The sequence below is a fragment of the Carcharhinus amblyrhynchos genome, chromosome 2, assembly GCF_965287045.1.
Source record: "Carcharhinus amblyrhynchos chromosome 2, sCarAmb.v2.hapA, whole genome shotgun sequence".
In the NCBI taxonomy this organism is placed as follows: Eukaryota; Metazoa; Chordata; class Chondrichthyes; order Carcharhiniformes; family Carcharhinidae; genus Carcharhinus; species Carcharhinus amblyrhynchos.
Genome location: NC_137325.1, coordinates 6,364,667 through 6,385,545, shown reverse-complemented (window position 1 = coordinate 6,385,545; position 20,879 = coordinate 6,364,667). Strand labels below are relative to the sequence as shown.

The following is a 20,879-nucleotide window of genomic DNA, read 5'->3' as shown; positions in this document are numbered from 1 at the left end:
CACCAACCCTTTTGTCATTTAACCTCTTCTGCCTTCCACATTTAACCGAGTTGAACTGTTGTTGAAGTGAGAACGATCTCCTCCACAATCTGACCAAAGTAATTTGAGACTATGGACACAATCTAGTCCTTTCATTATTTTTATGGACCCTGATTCAATTGCCAAAAGAGGGGACCAAAACAAGCCGAGTTACAATCACTATTACAGCTTGTTATATGATGCAACTCTTAACACGACGTTGAGACATTTAATATAGTGCTGGCTTGTATCTGAGAAACTTTACATGTCTGCCTGCACGAGGCTCAAGTCCAAAGCAAAATCCTAATGATTCGGCATTTGAAAATTATCAGCACAGCTAGAAATAGCCTCGCTTTTGAAATTATGATGTGGCATTTTTATGCATTTCTCCTGGGTCACTGGAAAAGTTTGAAATAAAGCTTTTTTAAAAAAAATCCATTATCATTGTTCGGTGAAAAAAGTTAAAAGCAAAAGCATTAAGGCTGCTGAGATAATGAAGCTGAGGCATAATCTTTGTTCATACAATGCATTAACCTGCGATAGGATTAAAATCTAAATAGCAATCAAATACAAGACAATTTAAACAGAAAGTTTCACATTTTTCTGAATGGCATGTCATAGCGATTCTTTTTCCAATTCACTGGCATGTGATTCGAGTAAACACTGGCTATGCTACTGAAAGGATACAGCAACAGGACAGAGCACTGTAGGCTTCAAAAAGCTGAATGGCAATGTCCAGTCTTTTTGTGTCAACAGCTTGTTGGTTGTTTGAGATGGCCAACTTGTGTAGATTGGGGAGAACAACTGTGGAAAACGGGGGAAAAACAAACAAAGCGATTTTTAAATGGAAGGTGAAACTGTCCTTTTTTCCCGAATCTATATGGGACTTCCCTCACCATTTTTTAACATTTGTTAGATATGTCTACATCGAGAAACATCCCCAGTAAAACTGCACTAACCCCAGTCTAAATGAGCCGTTTAGGCACCCAATATGGGCATCCTGCTCTTCCTTGTTCTAATTTATGGGAAAGCACCTTTGGCCTCCACTTCAAGACTGGGTACCTCACACAAGAAATACTGTGAATGGAGGCAGGCAATGGAAACAGGACAACCGCTTGCTGTTCAAATGCAGCAAAGCTGCATCCTTCAGTGGAGCACAGACAAACCATTTACATTATCTCTCCCTTTTCACCCTCTTCTCATTTGTCTTTTCCTTTCTCCTCCTCTTTTGGTATTCTACATTCATCACAGCATTCTTGATTGAAGGTAGGGTCTCAGTGATTTACTTCTATCAAGTGAGGGCTTCTGATTCAATTAAACCACAGATCCAGCAACAGAAATCACACTGTGGAGCCAGGACACACCAATAGTGTGCTGGCGTGAGAACCTTGTCACATGGGAATGCTGGTGGGCTCCTCGGAGCTATTGCTGCCTTAATTTGTTTGAAGTTTGGCAGGCGATCTGTGTTGTCAACAGCAAAAAATGTGAACAGTTCCAAGGAAGATCAAACACCCTGTTCTTAGCTAAATAATTTATCTTGAAAAGCAAAAGTGTTCAATTATCACTGGCTACTCCAAGAATAAGTGATTGAATTTGGTTCACATTCAGCTATGTATCAAATTACAACGACATTAAAGGCAATTTGGCAGAGGCAGGCATCTTGAATTTCAGGGAAGTAAGATGTATTTTTTTTCCCTTTTTGCCTGATACAGCTCATTCAAAGTTCCTTAAATTACAGAGATGGAGGGCAGTCTGCACACAGAAGCTTACACTTTGTCTCGAAAGTTGACAAAACCATGCATTCTCCAAGATAATTCCAAATAAGAGGTCATTCTATACATTAACTTCTGGTGCAAAAATCTCAAAAGTTTAATATGCAATTAAAACTGTGAGGAAAAAGAGACGATGTATAGCATAAAAAAAGATACATACACTCATCCCTAAATTTTGGTTCAGCATTTGGTCCTACTCTTCCAAAAGTCTTGATAATTTCCATGTGCAGAGAGTGTTGATCATGGTACTGTGGATCTTCAAGAAACGAAGCCAATTGCATCTTGACTCTTTCCAACAGCTGGTAAATCAAATTGTGGGGCAAAAAGTTAGCATTTTAATGCCTGGGTTCCTACTAAAATCAAACTTTAGTCATTAGCTAGATGTTAAATATAGAATTTGAAAGACAGTGTCAAACAATGGGCTCCATTACGTCTGTACAATCTTCCAAAGATACGTAGCTTAGGTTAAATATATTTAGCGAGGTAGCCTCCACCACTTCAACGGGCAGAGAATTCCAGAGATTCACCACCCTTTGAGTGAAGAAGTTCCTCCTCAACTCCGATCTAAACTGCACCCCCTCCCCACCATCTTGAGGCTGTGCCTCTAGTCCTGCTATCCTTTCTAAGCGGGAAAAATCTCTCTACCTCTACCCTATCCAAGATAATAAGTCACAGGTAGATGGGTTTTTGACAGACAGGGGAATTAAGGGTTTATGGGGAGAAAGCGGGAAAGTGGAACTGATCCACTTCAGATCAGCCATGATCTTATTGAATGGCGGGGCAGGCTCGAAGGACTAGATGGCCTACTCCTGCTCCTATTTCTTATGTTAGGTTGATTGGCCATGCAAAACTGCCCCTTAGTGTCACAAGATGTATAGGTTGGTGGGGGGACGGCTGTAAACATGTGGGGTTACAGGGATTGGGTCTGGTGAGGTGCTTCACCACAGAGTCAGTGCAAACCCGATGGGCCAAATGGCCTGCTTCTACAGAAGGGATCCTATGATTCAATTACTGAACAAAGCACATCAACTTGTATCCAAAACAGAACAATAAGGGAAATAAACAGCATGTCTGGAAGTACCCAGAAAAAATAACATAACATAAATCACTTGTTAAGAAGTTCCTTTACTAACACTGAGCACGCTTAACCAGCAACGTCTGGTTTCCTCCCACAGTCCACAGATTTGGTTAGGTGGATTGGTTATGCTAAATTGTCCCTTCGTGTCTCAATGTGTGTAGGGGGATTAGTGGGATAAATATGTGGGGTTACAGGGATAAGGCTTGGGTAAGAAGCTCTATCAGAGAGCTGATGAAGACTTGATGGGCTGAATGGTCTCCTTATGCACTATAGAATTCTATGATTCTATGGCCTGTTCTTCTCCCTTCAGTTTGGCTCAGATTTGTAAAGCGACTCATCTGCTTTCATGCAATTCTAATAAATGCATTTCTACCCAAAACATTATTTTCTCTTTTTTGAAGATACGCACTCCTAGCATTTCTGTCTTTAAATTTCCACCATTTGCAGTTTTGTAATGCATCTTTCTATCTCCAGTTTACTACATGTACAAGCTATACTGCTCTTTTTGGGCAGACTGGATTATCAGTTTAAAACTAGACAATGGTGGAAATGTTCAACAGGATCTGTGGACAGAATGGTTAACATTTCAGATCAATAACCTTATCCAGAAGTGGAAAAAGTTAGAGATGCAACAGACATTAAGCAAGAACATGTAATTTTCATCCTTCCTTTCTATGACAAACCTTCCCCCTTTTTGTTCTTTCCCTGCCTCTCTGCATGCTTAATGACTGTAACATCTCTAACTTATTATCGATCAGATGAAACTGCACTCAGCTGAAACATTAACTGTTTCTATACCAATGGAGGCTGTCATACCTCCTGATTATTTCTAGTGTTTTCTGTTTTCATCTGCAGTGGCTTGTTTAGAATGATCAGCTTGTCTGCCAAGTGTAATAAATCGCATACACATTAATAAATACTCAGAACCTTGAGCAAAACCCAGTTTCTTCAGTCTATATTGCATCAGATAACATGCACTGCATCTGTACTATATCATAGCTACAATCTGCCTGACCCACTGTGTTAATTAATGACGAGATATAATACAGCTGGCTTAGATATTCAGATCAGCTTATGGCTAAGTAGCTCACACTGTACCTCTCTCTGGGTTACTGTTTCCATAATGGTGCCAAATGCAGGTATTGTAGCTATTCTTACGGAGCTAGAAAGTGAAAGAAAATGGTTAGCATCTTGTACATCTGTGAAGTACCAATTTTATATATACATACATAATATAAAATTAGTGTGTAAGTTTTGTTAGGTTGTTACAATGTGATAGTCAGTGGATGCAAGATCTAAAAATACAGTTTTCTCATCAGAGCTGTATAGATGACTGAGCTGGTGACTGCAGAGTATGTCACACAATTACGTTTTGAGAGACAACAGGTCAAATATGATGTGATGCCTTTGAACACAACGTGCAAAAGAGACCTATTTTAACAAGTTTTAAGCAAGAGGTTGTTATAAACAGAATTATCAGCTGGTCAGCTATCAAGTCTGGAGAGAATACTGTGATACTATCAAAACAGAAATCAGTGTCGAAACAGATGATTATGTATTTTTTTTTCTCTTTTGCTCTTTTTTTTTAAGTCTATGGTCTCAGTCTGAACAACTCACAATTCAAGGTCACTGGATAAGGTAACAAGAGCCGGAGCAACCCGCTTGTCAATTAAGGCTTCATTCATGCCTCGCACGATCAGCTGTAACCAGTCAAAAAAATGTAACAAAAAATAAAACAAAAAAAACACATTGATGAAAAAAAATTGATTAGTTAAAAGGATGAGCGCTCAGACTTTCAGCCCATTCAAGGGAGTATTCAATCACACGCACACACAAAATAATAAGGCATACGGCACATGCTCAACAGCTAGTTTACATCAACCTGTGAGAAATTAGTAGGTTAAACAAAAGCCACGCATCCCTTTTGCCCTGAAAAAAAAATCACCCATCTAATTTGATATTTGGTTGGGATGGTTTGTGCTGGGCAGCCAGAATAATAAAACATGAATAATGTAGGCCATAAATTCATCAACTTTAATTCCTGTGACACCAGAATGGGATTAACACACTGAATTCTGGATGCCACTGTGCCAGTGAACAGGAGAAGTTAACACAGCTACTTGACTTGCTCTTGCACAACTAAAATTCTGCAAAGCACTGCTCATTTGCATAAAATGTAAAGTGAATTTTCACGGTGACGATGCTCTAAATTCGAAGATAGATCCAGGTTTTTACCTGCCCCAATCTTCCCTTGTCCACAAAAGTTAAAATATTGCATTTTCACAGGCTAGGAACCAGATCACAAAGCAAGCACAGCTGTTTACATGTGCTTCAATGCAGTAAAAGTGAACAAATCAAAGGGTGATTTCTCAGCAAGGTAATAAAAAGCGATGCGCTTGAACCGGCTAGGAAGAAACTTACATTTCAGGGTCACTGGAGAGAGTGATAAGAGCAGGGACATTTCTCTGAGCTACCAGAGTTTCATTCACCCCCTTCACCAACAGCTGATTGGGCAGGACAAGGGATGTCACATGTGATACGTAGAAAGAGTGAGCAGAGTATCATGGGAAGTAGCATGGCACATCGAAGAGAGAGAGGAACAAAAGAGCAAACAAAAATTAGAGAAGCAACAATTTCTACAGAACAGCTCAACATTTGCAGGGTTTGAAACACTACAACAGCTCAAAATTTCTATGAGATAGCAGCACGAACCAAAGCTGACCAGCTGATCACACAGGTTTCCATTATTTAAATTAAAAATAAATAACCAGGGAAGAGATTAAAACCCCCAATGACTAACTCAACTGACTTATCCATAATATTAGATAAATTATTTTGTTTACATTTATTTTGCTACCCATAAAAGTAATCCAATTTACCTCAGTTCCAGTCCTACTGTGCACTCCCAAACCCCGGCGGGTGAAGGGTAAGTGCAAGTTCAGAAAAGCTTACAACTGTCTCAACTTTATTCCTCACACATGAAAGCTGGTTTCAAAAATTTATTTTTCTAAGCTGTTCATAGCGACTAGATCGTTTTGACCAACCAGGCTACTGACTATACACACTAAGTAAATCTAGTTGTGTCCCAAAGTCTCTTTTTCCTGGGTACATGCCTGGAGTTGGCCATTCAAGAACAGATCAAGGTTATAAAATGTGGCTTTACCATTCTGGATTTCATGCCTTGCTAACCCACATGATAGTAAATACACTTCATCATGTAGTTTAAAAAGCATACTTTTTCGCAAAAAATGGTAGACTACATTTAAAATTAGTTTATTTTATAAGATTATAGGAGTAGGCCATCCAGCTCTTATAGTTTGCTTTGTCATTCAATATCATGGCGATCTTCCCCAGTGCCACATTGCTAGTTTTTTGAGTACAGAGGGATATGGAAGCAGTGCAGCAATCTGTTTTGAATATGCTCATTGACTGAGCATCTGCAGTGGTCTATAAATTCAAAACCTTCTCAGCTTAGCCCTAAATGGTGTCCGTCTACCCTGAGACATGACCACTGCTTCCCTGGGTTGTTCATCAACAGCAAACAGACTCTCAATGTCTAGCCTGACAAATCCTTCTCAGAATTTATGCATTTCAATAAAGGTCAATTTGCCTGCAGTTTTGTATTCTTATTAAGACATAAGCACTTTGCAAGTCACATGATTGTTCCTTTCAATTAAAAGCCTATCAGCTTGTGATGTAAGCTCTGTATCACTTCCTACTTGGGCAACTAAGCCGACAGTTTTTAATACAATAACTGGAATATTATTTTCTACTTGGTCACCAATTAGCAAGCAAATTCTTCAGTGCTTCAATTCACACTTTCTGTCTAAAGAAACACCCCCAAACCACCCACCCTGAAGAAAATGTGGGATTTTTTAATCCCCCAAATTTGAAATTGATGTTCTAGCTCAAAATGCAATCCTAAAAAAAATGCACCAATAGCTGAGAACTATATTATTTTAAAGTTTATTTAGTGTCACAAGTAGGTTTACATTAACACTGCAGCGAAATTACTCTGAAAATCCCTAATCGCCATTCTCTATTGTCTGTTCGGGTACACTGAGGGAGAATTAAGCCTGGCCAACGAACCTAACCAGCACGTCTTTTGGACTGTGGGAGGAAACCAGGGCACCCATGCAGATGAGGCGAGAACATGTAAACTCAGCACAGTGACTCGTGCTGGGAATCAAACCCAGGTCCCCAGCGCTGTTAGGCAGCAGTGCTAACCATTGTTTGAAGAGCTAAACAACTGTGATGAATCAGGCCTGGCAGCTTTGGTAGGGTACAGAAGCACAAAAAGGATCTCTCAACCCTAGCAGACAAAGCTTATATTTTAAAGCATGGAAGAATCTAAAAATATTGCTTGAATGACTAAAGCACAGTAACTAATAACAGTGATAACTACGCAATCACACAACCTCAATATTAGATGTTCCATTATGATAACATTTTACTGTAAAGTTTTGCAAGTTATATTCTTAAACCAGAGGATCAAGTGATGCCCCATTGATATCTCTCTTGCATAGAATCTCAATAGCATTTTAAAAAAATAAATTTAATTGCAAACAAAATTATTTCATGGAACAGCTCACCTCAAACATTCTAGCAGCAGTGCACCTGACAAGTGCTGAAGTGTGTACAACTCCATACCACAGTACTGTTAACAGTAGTTCGTGGTATGCTGGGTTCGCACTAACAAGATAAGCAGAAATGAAAAGTTCAAACTTAAAACATTGTCAAATGTTAGTGCTTTTTCTCTTTTTGGAGGGGGGGGGCGTGCAGGTGGTCATTCTGATAAAAATCTCAACTATGAAAGATCTCTCTTCCCACCCCCATGTACATGTTTCAGCTGGGTGCATTTTAAACAGAAGCAGTTGGGTAACCAGTCCTGTAAGATTATAACTAATGAAATTCCACCACTGCAGTGATTGAATTGCAGCATTTATTGATCGTTAAGAAGGGAATAGGAAATGTCAATTGTAATCTCGAACTAGAACGCTATTAACCAGCTCGGACAGAGGAATTAAATAATTTTGGCTGCCACAAACCAATTCAGCATTGAGACAAATAAAATAAAACTGCCAGCCTCCTACATCTGGCCACTGGCATAGCCGTCATCTTAGGAAACAAACACAAGTTGAAATATATTGAGGCAGATGAGCTTTGAAGGCGACAAAAACGACTAATGGCTGAAGGCAACTAATGGAAAATTAAAACAGGTGATGGATTTTACTGCATTGGAAAGGAACCTGCAGCACTGCAGAAACTCTCCAATAAAATGGCGTGGAGCTTTTGAAGTTAGAGAATCCAAGCAGCAGCAGCAGATACAGGGTAAAATAAGCACTGATAACAATTCAAAGGTAAGGGGAAAACTGCTAGAAACTAGACTGGAAGGCAAATCTATGAGGATGAAAATTCAATCACCGAAATGATGCAGTCATAGAATCCTACAGCGCAGGAGGTCATTTGGCCCAGTGAATCTGAACCAACCACAATCTCACCCAGGCTCTAACACCACAACCCCACGCACTTACCCTAGCTAGTCCCCCTGACACTAAGGGGCAATTTAGCATGGCCAATCCACCTAACCTGCACATCTTTGGACTGTGGAAGGAAACCTGAGCACCCGGAGGAAACCCAAGCAGACACGTACAGAACGTGCAAACTCCACACAGACATTGACCCAAGCTGGGAATCAAACCCAGGTCCCTGGCGCTGTGAGGCAGCAGTGCTAACCACTGTGCCATCTTTCTACTCCTTAACATCTACTGTTAATCTAACCCACACAGACAAAATAACAACTGATTGATAGATATCATTATAAATATATATGCAACTAAAGTTCTACATCTATAAACCAGGGCTAAGACGTAAGCTTTTAATTTGTCTATCGTTAATGTGCACATTTTGTAAATTGATTTAATTTGTGGACTGTTCTCATTTCACACTGTGCTGTCACAGCCCAACCATGAAGATGATTCAAATTTCCTGACCACATGTAATAAATATCACAAATTCAATGCTGGGAGGCTGAGCAAAGGAGGTAACAGTTCTGTGGCATCGTGCTGCCCAATGTTAAGGATAGCATTTGATAGTATTTATAAAGAAACATGTTATCGGAACACCTCAGTGAACGTCGTCCTGGGAGGAGGAAGATTAAAAACACGGGAAGCTGGGGATGGAGAAAACAGAAGAAATAAATGCCTCCCTTGAGAAATTAAATCAAGTGAGTGTGGCGAGAGGAGTTTGGAAGGGAAAGTGGCTGAATAAGAAGTATAATGGAGGCTGAGGTGTGCTTGTTGGAGATGTTTACAAATAATAAAACTAGTTTTGTAGATTATTAAGCCCAAGGAGAGGTTTACAGCTTTAGAAAAGGCAGGAACTTAAGTCAGGAAATAACGGAGGGTAGCTAGGTACCATTAGTGACCGAAGGAACGGCACTACGATATCATTCACTGGCCATAAAATGCAGAGGTGAATAAGATCACAGTAAATTAATCAGGGAGGTTAGCTTAGACATAGGAGAAGATTGAAAAGTAAAGAGAACTTGTAGTTATCATGGATTCCTTGCGTAGGAAAAATGGATATTCACTTGTTGGGCCAAATGACCTCTTTCTGCACTGTAAGGATTCTATGATCGTGTGTGTGCTTGAAGATGATAAACTGTTCAGTTGTAGCTACAACAGAAGCTGAAGTGGGGGATGTGGGGGGCCGGGGGGAGGGGTAGGAGAAGAGAATGGTATAGTGGCCATGTCACTGGATGGGTAATCCAGAGCTATTGTTTTGGGGCCATGGGTTGAAATCCAACCATGGCAACTACTGGAATTTAAATTCAATTAAATAACATCTGGAATTCATAGCTAACTTCTGTAATGGTGAGCCAGAAACCATCATTGATTGTCATAAAAACCCACCCATCCCTGTAGAGAAAGAAATCTGACATTCCTACCCAGTCTGGCCTATATGTGAATCCAGACGGTAATGTGGTTGATCTTTATTCACCATCAGAAATGGTCTAGCAAGCTACTCAATTCAAGAGCGAATAGGGATGAGCAACAAACATTTAGGGTATATCGAGTCTTGAGAAAAAAAGTAGAATAGCTTAACAATACCTTACCCTAGTTCTACAAATGAAGCTTTCAGACTATCAAGAGGTGCATGAGATAATGAAAGCGTGGTCATTACATCTTCCAAAAATCCCACCAAGAGTTTCCGGTCTTCTTCCTGCAGAAGTGTTGAACTTGGTCAGCATTTGAAAAGATTAACTTTAACTAAAAATGAGAGGTTGATGAGCCTGGAGTTACAAATCCCAACTTCCCATACCTGATTGTAACAAGTGAGTACTCCTGTTGCATAAATGGGAACTGTTGCCTTTGTTAGCACCCCATTGCCAGCTGTAGCAGATATATCTTTTCAAAAAGAAAAGAATGTCAATGCACATCATCACTCAAACCAGCCTCTCATCCATTCCCGTTGCATCAGAAAAGCAGCCAGCACAGTTAAGGACCCCGCTCATCCTGGACATATTCTCTTCCACCTTCTTCCGTCGGGAAAAAGATACAGAAGTCTGAGACCATGTACTAACTGACTCAAGAACAGCTTCCTCCCTCCTGCCATCAGACTTTTAAATGGACCTACCCTGCACTAAGTTAATCCTTTCTCTACACCCTAGCTATGACTGTAACACTACATTCTGCACACTCTCCTTTCCTTTTATATGAATGTCTGTATACTGAGCAAGAAACAATAATTTTCACTGTTTATCATTACATGTGACAATAATAAATCAAATTAAACAAGAATGCAGCTCACAATCATCTTCAAGGGCAATTAGGGTGGGCAATGAATGTTGGCCCAGCCAATAGCGCTCACATCCCACGCAGTTGCACTTAATCCCCTTTGCAAAGGCTGTCAAATGATTAAGTGTACTAGTTTTTGGCACATTAAGAGGCAAAAGAATACTTGGATACTTAAAATGGAGTTAGCCTTCAGAATGACTCAATCAAAATTATAATAAAGCCAGCATAAAACAGAATAGATAACAACTTCAATCAACATAATCTTCTTCAGTACAATCCTATGTACGCAGCACAAACTTCCAGATTTGATGTGATAGTTTAGATGGGATAATTAAATTAAAGCTTTGGCCCTGCAGCAGTATGGTTCACCGAATACAACAAATCTATTTTACAATGCCAATTGGAAAACTTAACAAAAGAGTAGATTTCAAAACTACTGCCTCGGGATAAGAGTGAAAACATTTAGAGTAAAACAAATAGGTTTCTGAAACTTAATTAAGTTTACTAAATTCTTGGGAATACCAATTACTATTAGCATAAGTTGCAATGATTTATTTAAAAAATTCCACTTCAAAGTTAATTTGTTAGTCACAAGTAAAGCTTAGATTAATACTGCAATGAATTTACTGTGAAATTCCCCTAGTTGCCGGTGCCTGTTTGGGTCAATGCACCTAACCAGCAAGTCTGCCAGACTGTGGGAGGAAACTGCAGCACCCGGAGGAAACCCACTGCAGACATGGGGAGAACATGCAGACTCTGCACAGACAGTGATCCAAGCCGGGAATCAAACCCGGGTCCTTGGCACTGTGAAACAGCAGTGCTAACCACTGTGCCACCATGCCACCCACATTCATTAAAACTTATCTGGATATGCACACTGAAAACAAAAATATATATTTTTAAAGCAAATCTTAACTAATGTTGTTTTTATATTCTCCTCTTGTCCAACTGTAAAATGAGGCTTTCAATTAATATTCAAGCACTGGAAAGTTTAACAGTGTGTGGGTGCAGCTTACCCACAGCTTCTTCTGATAGCCTTAGTATTTCTTGGAACTGTGGCTTTACCTAAGGGCATATAGTACATCACGTTAGATTAGAGCAAAGGCAAAGACAATCTATAGTCACAGACACAAGTACATAGCTATTATGTCAGCTGCATTCGAAACACAGGAACAGCAAATTAAACCAATAAAATACAAGCTATCTTAGCAAGCTCAATAATCAAAGATTACATTTTTAGGCTTTCTTTTAAAAAAAAAACTGAACAGATCCAAGAAGCAGCTCAGTTCTATTATGCATGATCAAAGTTGATATTGTAAAAAGAGTGAACAATCATTAAATCTATATTGTTACCAGCTGTCAAACTCTCATTTGTACAGGAGCAGCTGCCTCATGTTCTGTCCTTTTAGTTGTTGCTATACAAATTCAGTTATCTGATGTGATTCAAATTCTGATTTTAGAATTTTCAATGGGACGTAATTGAAATTCAGTATGAGGCCTAAAAGCCAGATTTCCAGAGCTGCATCTTTTTCTGGAGAAAATAATGGTTTTGGTACAGAGGACAATTTGATGTGATTCTCTACAAGTCTAACAGATACAGATATAAGTGGGAGACTAATTGGGTTTAGACCATGAGCGCAGCCCTGAAAGAAGCAGGTTTAAACTCAATAATCCTCGAGCCGTTAGAAACTTCTGGTTGGCAACGGGTTCTAACATTACAGTGCAGAAATGATCAAATATTTCATCAGATTCAATGGCTCTCATCATGGTGCAGTGTACACGATAATTATCCTGCAGCTAATCTTGTTAATTACTGTAGAGCAAGGAGCACAGACGCACAACTTGCCCTCAAGAGATGAAATAAGTGGGGAGAATCCTTGAGCAGGGACTTTGAAAAATAAAACAAACTACTGCATTGTATTCATGGTCATTTATAGAGTGATTGGGCCAACTGTATAAAGACTGACAAGGAGTTTAATGGGGAGGCAACGGCCTAGTGGTCTCATTGCTAAATTATTAATCCAGAAACTCAGCTAATGCTCTGGACACCTGGGTTCGAATCCCGCCACAGCAGATGGTAGAATTTGAATTCAATAAAAATATCTGGAATTAAAAGTCTACTGATGACCATGAAACCATTGATGATTGTTGGAAAAACCCATCCGGTTCAGCAATGTCCTTTAGGGAAGGAAATCTGCTGTCCTTACCTGGTCTGGCCTACATGTGGCTTCAGAGCCAACAGCAATATGGTTGACTCTCAAATGCCTTCGGGCAACTAGGGATGGACAATAAATGCTGGCCAGCCAGCGATGCCCAAGTCCCACGAATGAATAAAAAGAAGGGAGTTTAAATTAACCCACCTTTGTGTTGGTGAAAATTTTACCAAACGTCCGACACAACCTCCAGAAATACCGAGAGAAATCATGGACACAGGACGTGGAGGTAACATTAATTTTACCAACAGTTTCTATTAAGTGCGGTAATCTGTAACGAAATGAAAGAAAAGTAACTCAGAACTCCTGGTCCATTCTGTGGCTGGACCCTCTGCACCTCAAGATGAGGAACGGAATTACTCGGGACCAACCAATTCTGAACACGTCCAACAAATACAATAAACTCATAAAACTTTCACTGCCAATAAGCTTAGTCTGTAAAATCATAAGCCAACATCCAAGGACCAAAGTATTGGATGAGCTTCTCTTGAGACATGAAATTTGAAAAACAAGCAGTTCTTCATATTGTCCAAGATAAACATTTAACACTGGTCCGTGTTGAAATGTGCACCATGTTTGATTTGTCTTTGAAACAATAAAACGCTCTGGGATCGGGAGTCTTCCTCCTTTGAAGTGTATTACGGAGCATGATGACATGAGGTGTCATTTATGATGCCATTACGCTATTTATCAAGACGGCATATGGGTGGGTCAAAAAGTCAGGAACCTACCCGTGTTATTAAAATATTAGTATAAAGGGCAACTGAGCTAATTAGTTACCCATCTCACTGCATCAAAACAGTCCAAAAGCTGCCAGACCTGACACAGAAAGGAGGTACAATCAGAGCCACGCCAGCAGGACCAAGGTGAAGCACCTCCTCAAGAGTCAATGACAATGCCTGGTCAGATCTGGAGGTGCATTACATTATATTCCCTCATGTCTGTCCCTGATGGTTGTGGTTTGCTGTGTACTCCAAAACATCACAGAGATGCCTGGAGGAGGATGACATGCCAGATTGTGGGCTGAGGGTGACAATGAGTTGAGGGAACATGGCGTGATGTCCCTGCTGGGGGCCTGGTCATGGCCATAACATAAGGTTTCTATGCAATTACTGCAGGGAGTTTTTAAAAGGACATTGCCGAAAGAAAGATGAGAGACACACCACCAACTCACAATTGGTTGACGACCCACAGAAGGTTCTCCCAGCCTGTTGTGCCTTCATGTTCTAGCTGATTATCATAAAGTTGCAATAGCACCGATAACTGTTCTCTGCTTCCAATGATTGTCGCCACATCTTGAAGAGGAGAAGCTGGTCGAGGGAATCTGGTTACTAAAAAATAAAATGAATTTATGATTGAGACAGTCTTGTAAATGGCTGGAGAAGCATTTGCTGCTTAAATTTTTTTCTCTCAAATTCCATAGATGTATTAAATCTCTCTAATCTGGGGTACGTTGACTGAGTTTAACTAAGACCGACCAGGCATGTTCCTGATTTAGTCCCATTGCTGATCTCAAGTGGGTGCAGTGGCAAAGTTGTCATTACAGCTCAGCACTAATGTAAAGTCTATCCCACCCGCAGGCCATGAGCAATCTACCCCAGCAGGACTCTGCCCTAACAAATAAATTCTTTGAGAAATGTTCTGCTCAAATACATTTCAGTGATCTCTGATAATTAAGTAAAATTCCAAAGCATCTACAATTACTTATAACTTCATGATTCAACTTATGCTCTTTGTTGGTTGTTCTCCATAAATGACATACCACCTAGAATATAATTATAGGATGACCACTTTCTGTGCTGTAACCGTTCGACCTGGTATCTGTGCTGACCCTCTGCAGGAGCAATTCACCCAATGCCATTCCCCCCACCAACTGCTCCGCCTTCCCCCCCCCCTCCACCATCCCCTCCTGCCTATAGTCAAGACAAATTTTTATTTTTCAGGAACAGCATGACGCGTACCCACACACCACACAGTTGGCAGTGGTTCAAGAAGGCAGCTACCACCACCTTCTCAGAAGCAATTAGGGATGGCAATAAATGCTGGCCTAGCCAGCGACAGCCGCATCCCACAAAGTAATATATTAAGAAGCTGAACCAATTCTCCTTTAATCTGGGGTAGCTCAGTTGAACCTGCCTCTACTCGGGCAGTGCATTCCAGATTCTAGCCACTTTCTGCATAAAGATGTTTTTCTTCAAGTCACCATTGCTTCTTTGCCAACTACCTTAGATCAGTGTCCTCTGGTTCTTGATCCTTCCGCCAATGGATTCCTCGTGATTTTATATACCTCGAACAAATCTCCTCTCTAAGAGGATAATGGTCTCAATTTTTCCAACCTATAATTGTAACTAAAACTCTTCACCCATTTGCGAGAATCTTTTCTGCACCTTCACCAAATGGCCTTTACATCCTCCCTACAGCATGGTGCCCACAACTGGATAATATTCCAGTTGGGCTTGAAGTAGCATTATATACATGTGCTTATGGGTGGCACAGTGGTTGGCTTATCTTACAGCACCAGTGATCCGGGTTCAGTTCCGGCCTTGGGTGACCGCCTGTGTGGAGTCTGCACATTCTCACTATGTCTGCATGGATTTCCTCCGGGTGCTCCAGTGTCCTCCCACAGTCCAAAGATATGGGTTAGGTAGGTTGACCATGCTAAATTGCTCCTTAGTGTCAGGGGGATTAGCAGGGTAAATACGTGAGGGTACAAGAATAGGGCCTGAATGGGATTGTTGTTGTTGTATGCTTGATGGGCCATATGCCCACCTTCTGCGCAGTATTTTGTAGTTCCCTTGTTCTTGTACTCTATGTCTCTATTTATATGCCACATACTTTATGGACCATTCTTTCAACCTGCCCTGCCACTTCAATAATTTGTAATCAAAACACTCGGGTCTCTCTGCTCCTGTACCCCCTTTCAGATTTGTATATCTCTAATTTATGTTGTCCCTCCATGTTCTTCCCACCAAAATGAATCACTTCATACTTCACTACATTAACTTTCATTTTGCCTATAAATATTTAATCTGTCCACACACATACCTACCTAGCTTTAAACATTTAATTAGAAACTTTAAGGAAGAATATGATACATTAGCAATACGTAGGTTTGATTATGTATGTTTGATCTATTTCATTGTTTTGAAACCAAAAGACTTGGCAATCAAAACGTAGAGTATGATGCAAATGATCATGGTAGACACCCAATGGTTTGAAAGAAGATAAATTGTTCAAAAGTTTAGTTACAATAGAAACAAAATGGGAGTTCTCCTGCTTGTCCTTCATAACTTAGTCAAGATCTTGAAATCAGAGTAAGCACTATTCCTGGCCATTTTTACCCCAGGTTTTCCTGTGGTCTGGCCCAAGTTACAACAGACGATTTATCTGATGCAAAGTCAGATTAGCAATGAAAAGGTCACTTTCTATACTGTCATCAAAGCATCACACTGAATTGAATGATGAAGGGAATTCTTACACATGATAAAGTACCAACCTTCATGTGGTTATCTTCCTAAATAATCTTGATTGTGTTGCTGGAAGCGGAAATTGCCCCTCCCCCATGTTAAGACTCCTACAAGTCCTCAAATCAGCCTCAATCTTCTTCGATAATTCTTAAATGCAACTAACTGGTGTAGCCTGAGCAAAACTGCATTTGGAGATTTTTATCTTATAAACACTATTCATTAGCAGATCACTGTACAGTACATTACCCTCTATCTGTGGCACCTCCCCTTGAAGCTTTGCTTTGCTTGCGAAAGGCGCGTTTTTCAGTACCAAGGCAAAGAGAGGTGGAATCAACGATTGCATGGCTGAAAGATGTAGGTGCAGTTTATGCTCATCAAGTCCATGCTCTCCTTCCTGGATGAAAATACACAAAATAGTTCAGATTTAGGAACAATGCAGGTCTCAGATGAGCGACAATCGATAACCTTTTTTTAGATTTAAAAAAAACACATTTGCAATACATTGACTACACAAAGTTAACTATTAATACCAAATATCAAAATAAATTCTAAAGGAAAGTGCTCATGATTATTTTGAAGATTGAAGGACTTGCTGAACAAATTTAAATTAATTAAACCAATCCAAACTAAAGATTAAACATCTAGGTTTGCAAATTTATCTTCCCAGTTATTTCCATGTGGAACATAAATTTTTACATGCTGTAAATCCAATGGGATTAGGGGATGAATTAGATTCATTTTTCTATATTTGAGCACATTAGCATTTGCCCTTGAACAGTATATACAGGTCAAAAAGTGTGACGTTCTATACAGCTGATGTAAAGCTGCTGTGGTCAGAACATCCAAAATTGACACAGGCAGGCAAAGACCATCAAGCCCAACCCAAAGAACGATGATCAAACATTTAAAGATGAACACCCAATTCCTGCTTTCCCACCCTCTCCAGTAGGCACATACTACCCTTTTTTATAAATTTTAGAAAACTGATGGTTCTAATACTTGCAACAAAAAAAAAGTTACCAACATTAATACCGTTGGATTTTAATAAGCTACATGGGCCTTAGCTTGGCTGACCATATATGTCTGATTGGGGTGGTGATGGGGTTGTCACCATCTATTAATGCTAAACCATTCAGGGTTATCCATTTTGACAGCATTGATACAGGCCTCTGTATAAGGGAGGTGGGGAAAGTGCAGGTGATTAGTGGGCTACAAATTGGATCTCCTGATAAACAAGGCAATTCTGAGCCAAATCCAAGTCTAAACAGCCTTTCAATTCAACTGATCTTATCTGTTATGCTGCAATGGCCAGCCATTACCATGGCAAATGGATAGCTCGGTCTTCAAAACGCAGCTTGAATAGTTTAAAGTTGGGTTTCCTTCAGAGCAGAGGCTCTGGATTATGGATCAATACAAACTTACTCAACAATAAACCGCATTCAGAAAAACTGTATAATCTGTAGTTACCATATGATAGGAAGGATGTGATTGCACTGGAGAGGGTGCTGAAGAAGTTTACCAGGGACAGAGGGTCTGGGCTATGAGGAAAGATTGAATAGGGGTGTCCTCCTTGGAGCAGCAAATGTTGAGATTGGACCTAATAGAGATGTGTAAGATTGTAAGATAGGAAGGCACTTTTTTCATTAATAGAGGGACCAATAACCAAGGGGCATAGATTTAAAGTAAGAGGTAGAAGGCTAAGAAAGGAGTTGAGGAGAAAAATTATCACCCAGAGGGTGGTTGGAATCTGGGACTCAGTGCCTGAAAGGGTGGTTGAGTCAAACTCTCATAACATTAAGATATTCACTTGCACTACCATAAACTCTGGGGCTATGGGCCAAGTGTCAGAAAATTGGATTAGTGTAATTAGCTCTTTGTTGACAGGTGTGGACACGATGGGCCAAATGGCCTCCTTCTGTGTTGTAAACATCAATGAATTCAATCTCAGTGGTCCGTCAAAGATTAAATTCCTAGTTTTCTCCATAATGCTTCTGAGTACCTCAGGTGACTTAATCACTGACCAGGAACCGAGGTCCCGTTTGCCAAGGCTGAGAAGAACAACACGCTCTGCAAGATCATTGACTCAGTGTGCATTACAGAGTAATGAGGTGATATACAACTCAAATCCACCCAAAACTAATCAGCTTGATTACATTTAGGATAAGACAAAATGTACAAAATGCAACTTACCAGTTTAATCTACCAGAAGTGGTTTCCAATTGAAGAAGCATTTTAAAACTGAAAAACCAGTCATGGGAAGCACAGCATTTTGGGTTCTTAGTTTTCCCACCCCACAACCTCATTTTAACTTTCATAACTTTCTAAGGGTATTCAGAGCCCGCACAGATTAGCTCTAATCTGCACAAATCAACAAGTTGAGCTTATCTAGCATCTGTAATGTCTCAAGGCCATTCAGGAAAGTGTTACCAAACAAGAATTGAAACCAAGCCCCACAAGGTATCTGGACACATGGCGAGGGTTTAGTCAAAGTGTTCATTTTTGAGGAAGGTCTACGAGGAGGAAAGAGACAAAGATACTAAGAGAAAATTCCAGACCTTAGGGCTGAGATAGCTGAAGGTGGCCACCAATGGTGAGACCATTAAATTTGGAATGCTCAAGGGGCCAGAAATGAAGGAACGTTGAGTTCTCACGTGGTTAAAGGGCTTGAAAAGATTAAAGATGGGAAGAGCAAGGGCATTGAAAGACAGGGATCAGAATTTTAAAATTGAAGCATTGTCAGACCAGGAATCAAAGTAAGTAAGCTTAGAGGTGATGGGTTAACAGGACTTAGAGCAAGTCTAAAAAAAAAATCATGATTTACACTTACCCTGAGTATTTTTTCAATGTTGCTTAGCAGAGTCGGAATGAGATGAGACTGGAGTTTACCCAGTTCTGTGGTCCATGCTGCAAAAGCTGGCAAGAAAACTTGATGTGTAGCATTAATTACCCTCTCGGAGGGGTCATTTAAGGCAGACATCTGCAGTTCAAAACCCTGTGGTGGGGGGGGAGAAGAGTCTACTTAAATAGAGGAACAAAAAAAAGGAACAAAAAGAGTGGGAACTTCCATAAAGATATTTGATCTGAATCAAAAACAATGTATAACCACAGCTACTTTGGCAGAATACTATACCTGCAGATATTTATCAGGATCATCTATGTATGCCATAATAATACCAAGGCTTTTAATGACTGCCTCTCGCACAAGATCTGCCTTATCTTCTGTTAACATCTGCTGCAGCATTGAAAGCACCAGTGAACTGCGAATCTCTTTCTGGAATTAAGAATCGTCAATTTAGTTCAATAATCACTGGATTTGTTTACTTGTTTTTAAAAAGAAAGGGTTAATTGTTGCTTACAGGCAAGTAGGGTGCAAGTGCTCCACAGGCTTCAGCCACCAGCAATCTTCGTTCAGGATACTTGTGATTGATCTGGAGCAGACGAGAGAACACCAGAACATGAACCCCCCTTTTTCTTTTGGTGACATTATTCATTGCAGTCAAATTAATCAAAAAGACGTATTAGGAAACAGGATTTTTAAAAATTCATTTGATGGGACATGAGAATCACTGGCTGGGCCAGCATTTATTACCCGGCACTAACTGCCCTCCATTTCAGAGGGCGTTTGAGAGTCAACCGCTTTGCTATGGCTCTGGAGTCACATGAAGACCAGAGCAGGTATCCAGACCAGACAGCAGATTTCCTTCTCTAAAGGACACTTGTGAACCAGATGGGTTTTTATGACAATCAACAATGGTTTCATGGTAATCTTTAGAATTTTAATTCTTGATTTCTGTTGAATTCAAATTTCACTATTTGTTGTGATGGGATTTGAACCCAGGTCCCCAGATCTTGTTCTGGGTCTCTGGATTACTTGTCTGGTGACAATACCACTGTCAGTGCCTTTCCTAAATGAAGATAATTCAATGTAAAAATGAATGTTTACTAATCAGTCCCATGCAGAGGAAGGAGGATGAACTAAATACAATATTTATCTTTGCCTTTCTGGTAATCTGTTGGCGTATTGTTTTCAAATGTTGACCTTAGATGAGATATCTGGGTTCAAAGTTGGCCTTCTGCTGAGATTTGAACCCAGCTTTGTCTGGATGAAGACCTGGGCAGGTCATTGGGAAGACAGCATGACAACAAATTAAAAAATCCCGTCGCCAACAATCCTGTGTCCATGAAAGGCAAACTGCTATCATGAAAGTTATTCTGAAACTGAAAACTTAAAGGAAGGTTAGCTCAGAGGTTCCCTGGTGATACTGATAACTTTAAGGATTCACGATAATACCTTTGTTGACTTTCTCAGAAGCACATCAACTGTGACGTTCTCAATGCAAGTTCTTGACAAATCAGTCTTTTTGACTGGCATTCTTAAACATTTGCTCCCTCCACTGGCTCACCACGGCTGCAATGTGCACCAGTTACAAGATGTAATGCAGTAAACTACCAAGGTTTCAAAAGCACTTACCAAGCCCATGATCTGTACCACCTAAATGAACAAGGGCAGCAGGTAGATGGGAACACCATCA

At 40.1% G+C, this 20,879-nt stretch overlaps 1 protein-coding gene across 6 annotated transcripts in view; it reads right to left on the bottom strand.

Annotated features, from left to right (window-relative positions):
- relch (RAB11 binding and LisH domain, coiled-coil and HEAT repeat containing) overlaps positions 1–20,879 on the bottom strand; it is a 93,043-nt gene that overhangs the window by 10,606 nt on the left and 61,558 nt on the right. For 2 of the 6 annotated variants that reach the window (XM_080201636.1, XM_080201626.1), the window contains exons 13-26: positions 19,704–19,775; positions 19,478–19,618; positions 19,175–19,339; positions 16,594–16,741; positions 14,055–14,211; positions 13,028–13,151; positions 11,684–11,732; positions 10,192–10,277; positions 9,986–10,092; positions 7,461–7,560; positions 5,290–5,372; positions 3,967–4,030; positions 1,951–2,089; positions 706–822 (exon numbers count right to left, since the gene is read on the bottom strand). In XM_080201636.1, the coding sequence (XP_080057762.1) occupies positions 706–822; positions 1,951–2,089; positions 3,967–4,030; positions 5,290–5,372; positions 7,461–7,560; positions 9,986–10,092; positions 10,192–10,277; positions 11,684–11,732; positions 13,028–13,151; positions 14,055–14,211; positions 16,594–16,741; positions 19,175–19,339; positions 19,478–19,618; positions 19,704–19,775 (1,552 nt within the window). Of the gene's footprint in view, positions 1–705; positions 823–1,950; positions 2,090–3,966; positions 4,031–4,485; positions 4,569–5,289; positions 5,373–7,460; positions 7,561–9,985; positions 10,093–10,191; positions 10,278–11,683; positions 11,733–13,027; positions 13,152–14,054; positions 14,212–16,593; positions 16,742–19,174; positions 19,340–19,477; positions 19,619–19,703; positions 19,776–20,879 lie in introns of those variants that run through there. The other 4 variants (XM_080201644.1, XM_080201617.1, XR_013888467.1 and 1 more) reach the window with 3 other exon arrangements.